An 8,590-nucleotide genomic window follows, 5' to 3' on the forward strand; every position below is an offset into this window, starting at 1 on the left:
AACTGATGGTTACCAGAGCGAAAGTGGGTGGGGGGGGGGAGGACAAAACAGGTGATAGGGATTAAACAGTATACTTATGATTTAAAGAAAAAACTATCAAATGGTCCCAAACCATCAAAACAAAGATGCATTCTAAACTGCAATCATGTAAATAATCATGTGCTCTCTGATTTGGAAAAATGAGGCCACTTCTAAACTAACAATTTTAATTAACATAGAAAGTAGGGTTCATAGCACTCGTAACAGATTTCATCCTCTTAGCCTAAATCATTCGGAAAATACAAAGCAGTAACTCTGTGATTTGATAGATTTAAAAAAAAAAAAAGAACTTATCTTAAAGTAACTTTACAAACAGTATTAAAAAGAGAGCAAATTTCTGGTCTGGGACTACCAGATAGCCACTTTGACAACACAGGAAACCAGAACATATGGGATGAGTTTTACACTTGGGGGGGGTAGAGAAAGGGTGGACATGATCATGTAGTGGTGCTTGTAAAGAAAAGGAATCTGAATAGTACAACAAGAAGGACAGTATCATTTTAACAGAAATTTCAAACTATAGGTGAGTCACTATCTACATACAGGTCATCCAGATTTTATAATGAGAAACATTTATTTATAGAAGAGCTTATAGGAGTGTCATCTTTGGAGCTAATTTCTAGGAGTATCTCACAGATTCACCTGAGAATTTGCCTGAGAATATGTGATTTCTCTAGAACTTCTAATCATCAATTACAACAATATTGCAAATACTCCATCATAATGATGAAAATGTGCCTGTGCGCATGCACATGCTTAATATATTCATACTTAAAATGGAAAAGGTTCACAAATACTAGGTCCATGAAAGACAATTATCCACGGCTGGATTACAATACCTCTTCAATCAGCTTAGTATTTGACTTTTCTAATGAGTCAACTCTTGAATGGAGACTGCTGACTGTGCTGCTGAAATTAATAAAGAAAAAACTCATTCAAATCACACAAACTCACAAAGGCAAAAAAAGTATGTTATCCTGGACTTAATGTGTTGACTAACAAGTACTAATTGCGCTGAATTTTTTTTTTTTTTTGAAGGTTAACTAATCCTTCTTTTCCTTGTTTTTGGTGTTTTTTTTTTAAGTTTTTATTTCAATTCTGGTTAGTTAACAGCCCTGAATTTTTGGGTGTAGGAAATTTCATTAAGTTGGATAACTTCATTTGCCTAGGACAGCAATAAAGACTATAGAAAAGTAATCACTTCTGTTAAAATTACATTTTACGCTGCTCATTACTTTTGTTGTCTTCTCAGAGTCCTTCTTACATTTAACTTATAATCCTTAGAAATGGATTCCACACAAAGATCATCAAATATTGTTAAAACTAAATTCAAAATTATTTTTTAATGGATGAACTTTAAATATCTACTTTATAAGTGGTTGGGGCGCCTGGGTGGCGCAGTCGGTTAAGCGTCCGACTTCAGCCAGGTCACGATCTCGCGGTCCGTGAGTTCGAGCCCCGCATCGGGCTCTGGGCTGATGGCTCAGAGCCTGGAGCCTGTTTCCGATTCTGTGTCTCCCTCTCTCTCTGCCCCTCCCCCGTTCATGCTCTGTCTCTCTCTGTCCCAAAAATAAATAAAAAACGTTGAAAAAAAAATTAAAAATAAAAATATATATATCTACTTTATAAGTGGCTTAATGACGCTTACACAGTGGTCTCCAACACAAACCTCATTCAGTTTCCCCTATCCACTTTCATAATAACTTAGAGACCTCTAAAGTCACCTATAGTTTGAGAACTGTGAATACCACATACACATCAGGTACCTGGTCAACCTGCAGCTGAGCAAACACCCTGACTTTCAAAGATATAGTTGAAAGTCATGTTATGCCACATGAACAACTTGGTTTTTTGCATTTTTATTTAAACTGATCAAGACTGAACATTACTGTACATTTTATTGAGTCTATTTATCAATGCCTTGATTCTACCATCTCAAACTTTAATAAGACATGATATGCTGTATATATTAAAATAAAATCTATAGTAGATTTCAGCACTTTTTATACCAGCCTCAGAAATAAATGTTGGTATTTTAGCTTAACTGGTGAAACAAGAAAAATGTTTTTTCATTCATATTGAATCATTTTTAATGTTTTTATTTATTTTTGAGACAGAGAGAGATAGAGCATGAGCAGGGGAGGGGCAGAAAGGGGGGGAGAGACAGAATCCAAAGCAGGCTCCAGGCTCTGAGCTGTCAGCACAGAGCCTGACAAGGGGCTTGAACTCATGGACCGTGAGATCATGACCTGAGCTGAAGTCGGACGCTTAATGGACTGAGCCACCCAGGCACCCTGAATCATTTTTAAATATAATCATTCTTGGGGCACCTGGGTGGCTCAGTCAGTTAAGCGTCCAACTTTGGCTCAGGTTATGATCTCACGGTTTGTGAGTTCGAGCCCCGCGTCAGGCTCTGTGCTGACAGCTCAGAGCCTAGAGCCTGGAGCCTGCTTTGGATTCTGTGTGTGTCTCTCTCTACCCCTACCCCACTACACTCTGTCTCTGTCTCAAAAATAAACATTTAAAAATAAATAAATAAATATAATATTCTTAGGTAAACAACTTGAGTTTTTCAAGAACAGCACGAGCCTGCTTTGGATTCTGTCTCTCCCTCTCTCTCTGCCCCTCCCCTGCTCATGTGCTATCTCTGTCTCTCAGAAATAAACATTAAAAAAAAAAATGACAGAGAGAGAGAGAGAGACAGAGCCTGAAGTGGGGCTCGGACTCACGGACTGTGAGATCATGACCTGAGCCGAAGTCAGACGCTTAACCAACTGAGCCACCCAGGCACCCCAAAAAAAGCACTTTTAAAAACAATAAATCATCACAGTGGTTTTTTTGAATGAAGGATAATATGAGTTCTATTTTTTCTATATCTATTTTCTATATTTTTGAAATATTCTAAATATACAAAAACTTTCTAATTAGAAAAACAATGAAACATTTTTAAATACATAAAATGTACAAAAATAAGGCACTAGTATTGCTGTAAATGATTTAATACACATAATTTAAAAGAAAATGAGAAAAACTCTCTGAACCAAATGGAATAGACTCTAAGATAAACTGAATAAAAACAATGAAGTATAGAATAGTGTGTTGGGGCGCCTGGGTGGCTCAGTCGGTTAAGCGTCCGACTTCAGCTCAGGTCATGATCTCACAGTTTGTGAATTTGAGCCCCGTGTCAGGCTCTGTGCTGCCAGTTTAGAGCCTGGAGCCTGCTTCGAATTCTGTGTCTCCCTTTCTCTCTGCTCCTCCCCCGCTCATGCTCTGCCTCTCTCTCTCTCCTTCAAAAAAAAAAAAAAAAATTAATAGTGTGAAAGTTATACTACTTTATGTGTAAAAAAAAAAAAGAGAGGAAGGTGAGAACTTTAAGAATATATATTCATACTCTTGTCTATTTGTATAAAGTATCTCTGGAAGCATACACAAGAACTTATTAATGATTCCTGAAAAGGGAAACCAGGTAGTTGATCAGGTGAAAGGAAGACTTTTTTTGTGTGTGTGTGTGTGTGTTTTTTTTTTTTTAACGTTTATTTATTTTTTTGGGACAGAGAGAGACAGAGCATGAACGGGGGAGGGGCAGACAGAGAGGGAGACACAGAATCGGAAACAGGCTCCAGGCTCTGAGCCATCAGCCCAGAGCCCGACGCGGGGCTCAAACTCCCAGACCGCGAGATCGTGACCTGGCTGAAGTCGGACGCTTAACCGACTGCGCCACCCAGGCGCCCCTTGTGTGTGTTTTTTGAAGTTTAAACTATGTGAATACGTTACCTGCTCCTAAAAGGGAATAAAGGTTTAAAATTAAATAAATAAGGAATACAAAGTTGCATTTAGAAATATAATCTCAATCTCAGAAATATAAATTACTAAATACACATACATACACACATATTTCATATGAACATTAAAACTCCTTTAAAAAAAGGCACAAATAGAAGATCTTTCCTATCCAACTTCACAGAGAAAGCAAGAATTACAGCTTTAGTTTCTTCTTCTAATGGGAAAATGTTTAATTATATTTTATGCTTACTGAAACTTAGAAAATCATAAAAGTATAAAAAATTATTCATAATACCATCACCCAAATATTGCCATTTTTGGTACTGATTTTAATTAATGGGAACAGTCCATTTCTAACTACATATCAAAGATTCCTCACTATACCTATGCTATTTTGTCCAAAATGAAATGTGTTGTTAAGTGTAAAATACACATTGGATTGTGAAGACAATACAAAAAAAGAATATAAGTTATCTCATGAAAAGTTTTTATACTGAATGATAATATTTTGGGTATATACTGGATTGAATAAAATATAGTTCTAAAATAATTTCAAGTTTCTTTTAATATGGTTACTAGAATTTTAAATTATCTGTATAACAACTCACATTATACTTCTATTAGACAGAACTGCACTATACTATTTTACATTCAGATCTCTGAAATTCTTCCCAGAGTATTCACTGGCAGCTTCAATGCCCAGGTGACACTGTAAGGAAAAAAATTCCACCATGGGAGGCAACAGCCACATTTACACATGAAGCTTGTTGAAGTAGGAAAAATGAATTTTCGAATCATGAGAATGATATAAACTTCCACTATATCTAGCCTTTTGTTCTCAAGGGTAAAGGGATAAGTTTGAAATTGAATTTTTTTTTTTTAAGTTTACTTATGTGTTTTGAGAGAGAGAAAGAGAGCGAGCCTGTCCATGTCTAGGGAAGGGGGAAGAGAGTGCCCCTTGAGAAAATCCCAAGCAGGCTCTGCACTGACAGTGCAGATGTGGGGCTCAAACTCACAAACTGTGAGATCATGACCTGAACCAAAATCAAGAGTGGGACACTTAAGGGTGCCTGGGTGGCTTGGGTGGTTGAATGACTGACTCTTGATTTCACCTCAGGTCATGATCTCACAGTTCATGATTCGAGCCCCGCACTGGGCTTTGTTCTGATACTGCAGAGTCTGCCTGGGATTCTCTCTCTCTCCCTCTCTTTCTCTCTCTCTGTTCCTCCCCACACCCTATGTGCCGTCTCTCAAAATAAATAAATAAACTTAATTTTTTTTTTTTTAAAAGAGTGGGACACTTAACCAACTGAGCCACCTAGATGCTCCTGAAATTGTATCCTTTTTTTTTTTTTTACCTCTCTTCAGAAATTCTATCTTTAAATTCTCTCAAGGTCCTATCTGAAAATCTGACTCTCATTTTTTGTTGAAAATTAATTATCTCCAAGATTTCTCTGTATTCTTAATTTCCACTCTCTATTCCCTCAACCCGTTCTAAAGATGTTTAGTAGGAAGGAATAGGGTAAAGCTGACCTAAAAAGGATGAAGAAAACCCCTAAGACAATAGTCACAAATGTACGAAGTATTCAAGTATCCATAATACTTACTTCAGTTGTCTGTTTAATTCTTCAACATAATTCTTCTGGTCTAATATGGCAGCAATTTGAACATTCCTAAAGATGGGAAAAAGTAGTTTTGTGTCAGTTGAAAAGGTGTTCAATGGATGACCAAACAAGTATCTATATCACCTAAAACTGTTGTAAAACATAATGGCAAAAAAATTATCTTGCTTTCATTTAAAAAAATTTTTTTAACATTTGTATTAATTTTTTGAAGAGATAAGGTGTGAGCAGAGGAGGGGCGGAGAGAAAGGGAGACACAGAATCTGAAGCAGGCTACAGGCTCTGAGCCGTCAGCACAGAGCCTAACATGCGGCTCCAACCCACAAACCCCTAGATCATTTAAGTTGGATGCTCAACAGACTGAGCTACCCAGGCACCCCACATTATCTTACTTTTAAAATAAAATTCAACATTTTTACATTAAGGAGGCAGTAAATGGTGTACTAATTATAACCTTTATTAAATCTAGTATTAACAAGTAATCTATTTAACAATACCATTAAAAAATATATTTAAGAATTCTTTTTGCATCAGGGCTCCTGTGAGGTTCAGTCAGTTAAGCGCTGACTTCCACTCAGGTCATGATCTGGCAGTTCATGAGTTCTGGCCCCTTGTCAGGCTCTGTGCTGACAGCTCAGAGCCTGAAGCCTGCTTCAGATTCTGTGTCTTCCTCACTCCCTGCCCCTCCCCCACTCTTGCCCAGTCTCTCTCTCTCTCTCTCAAAAATAAAATAAACATTAAAAAAAAAAAAAGACGGGGTGCCTGGGTGGCTCAGTTGGTTAAGCGTCCAACTTCAGCTCAGGTCATGATCTCACAGTTCCTGGGTTTGAGTCCACATGGAGCTCTGTGCTGACAGCTCAGAGCCTAGAGTCTGCTTCGGATTCTGTGTCTCCCTCTCTGTCTCCCCCACTCATTCTCTCTCTCTGTCTCAAAAATAAATATAATGTTAAAAAAAATTTTTTTTAAGAATTTCTTTTGCATCAGTATATTTTTTATTGAAATATACTTGATATAACTATAAATTTAAGGTGTACATATTATTTTGATACATTTGTGATAGGACTCCAACTGTAGCAATAATTAGCACAACTATTATGCTACATAGTTATCCTTTCTCTTAGCTGGAATGAGTAGATCTTAAATTTAAACACTGGATCTTGAAATGAACCAGCATTTGTAAACCTGTGAATAAGTTTTCATCTCTTTTACCACAAAAAACAGCTGATTATTAAAATAGGTCTCAAGAACAGGTGTGACCAAAAGTCATACCTCGTATTAAAGCCTCCTTCTAAGTGATTTTTGCTTTGTGAAACTTTTATATGGAAGCAAAACAAAATAAAGCAGGAACTATGCACAAAAAAGTAAATAAAAACTACATTATCAGTAGATGGACCCCATGGTGATTTGTAAAGAGCTCCACAGAAAATACAACATGTGAAATAACTTAGGAAAATCGTACCTTTCTTTATTTCCAATATCTTCTTCATTCTTTAAATACATGGAAAAATCAATCACTCCAACCTAAAGTAAATAATGTTATTTTTATTTAAAGGGGAGAAATATTAGAAGTACATTTAACATGCAACTGAATTTCACTCTTAAGTTTCCTTTCATGTTTAATAGCACTGTTTACAATTTAGAGTTGTAAACTGGATCCAAGAGGAACAGCACAAACTAAAAACTCTCTGCATTTGGTTTTGGTCACTTTCACTTACTTGTGAGTCTAAATCTTCTCCCTTTACACAGAGATTAGCATCTATCACATTCAGGCCAACCAGCAGCCCAACAATCACTGCTCCTTCTTCTTCCATCATTAGTGCATGATACTCATAAAATTCACTGTGGAAATCAAAATAAAAAGCTTAAAACACAAATTTCTTTCAAACATAAATTTAAAATCTCAGCCCAGTAATATAAACATGAAATCCATACAAATTAGGTCTCTTCAAATCAGCTTTTCTAGATGTGAATAACAAACATTTTGAAATATTAGTGTCTATATAGACAACGCAAAAGAATGGGAAAGAGAAAAGAGAAAAAAGAATTTTGAGACAGAGGAAGAAAAGAGAAGCAAAGAAATATATATCAAAAGAAAAAGAGGCATCACTGAGGTCTGGAATGTCTGTGACTCTCAGAAGACATAGCGACTATTACTGATCTGATTACAATACTTGTCAGAGTTGACTTTTCAAGCCTAGGATTTATTAAGAGTCTTCGGACAAATACTAAGGTAGGTAATGATATATGAAACATTTCAAAGCCCATGTTCAAATCAACATTTGATATGTACATTGCAAGTGTTCTTAATAATCATCAACTAAAGATACTTACGGATATCTATATACTAAAAAATGTTCAAACAAAGGACTTGTGAAAGAAATAGGACAATCTAAAAACTAAGACTTGACAATTACGTATTCATGGAACTAATTACCATGGCCTCATGCCTTCCTCAAGAAGTCCCATTTACAGTATTTAATCACTTTCAATGACCTTCAGAATATTATTGAGAAATTGCTGATGCTTAAAGTATGGTCATTCTCATTTAACAAATGGGAAAAACCAAGATGTATAACCAGAGTCATAAGTAAAACCAAAAATGACCAGATTTGGGGCACCTGGGTAGCTCAGTTCGTTAAGCATCCAACTCTTGATTTTGGCTTATGTCATGATCTCACAGTTCATGAGATAAAGCTCCACATCGGGGCTCCATGCTGACAGTGTGGAGTCTGCTTGGGATTCTCACTCTCCTCCCTCTCCCCCTCCCCCTGCTCATACACAGTCTCTTTCTCTCTTTCAAAATAAATAAACATTAAAAAAGAAATGACCAGATTCTCCAAAACATTAGAGAGGCACTCCAAGAGAAGAAGTGCAAATGGAGGGACAGCCATGGGCTGCTCCCTTTGACAACTGATTATCTTACTTTGAAATTTTCAAAATCTGCTTAAAAATATATGGCCTTCGGGGCACCTGGGTGGCTCAGTCAGTTGAGCATCCGACTTCGGCTCAGGTCATGGTCTCGCAGTCCACGGGTTCGAGCCCCCTGTCGGGCTCTGTGCGGAAGGCTCAGAGCCTGGAGCCTGCTTTGGATTCTTTGTCTCCTTCTGTTTCTGCCCCTCCCCCACTCATTCTCTCTCTCTCTCTCT

At 37.0% G+C, this 8,590-nt stretch overlaps 1 protein-coding gene across 10 annotated transcripts in view; it reads right to left on the reverse strand.

Moving 5' to 3' along the window:
* Window positions 1-8,590, reverse strand: part of RUFY2 (RUN and FYVE domain containing 2) — a 74,847-nt gene that overhangs the window by 55,908 nt on the left and 10,349 nt on the right. For 9 of the 10 annotated variants that reach the window (XR_005793445.1, XM_040485189.1, XM_040485193.1 and 6 more), the window contains 4 exons: window positions 7,160-7,283; window positions 6,904-6,965; window positions 5,430-5,495; window positions 879-948 (listed from right to left, as the gene is read on the reverse strand). Coding sequence is in view for 9 of the 10 variants with exons in the window: in XM_040485189.1 (XP_040341123.1) it covers window positions 879-948; window positions 5,430-5,495; window positions 6,904-6,965; window positions 7,160-7,283 (322 nt within the window). In the remaining variant the exon portion in view is untranslated. The remainder of the gene's footprint in view (window positions 1-878; window positions 949-5,429; window positions 5,496-6,903; window positions 6,966-7,159; window positions 7,284-8,590) is intronic. The other variant, XM_040485188.1, reaches the window with a different exon arrangement.

This window comes from Herpailurus yagouaroundi, unplaced genomic scaffold (genome assembly GCF_014898765.1).
Source record: "Herpailurus yagouaroundi ecotype Mexico unplaced genomic scaffold, PumYag 163, whole genome shotgun sequence".
Taxonomy (NCBI): Eukaryota; Metazoa; Chordata; class Mammalia; order Carnivora; family Felidae; genus Herpailurus; species Herpailurus yagouaroundi.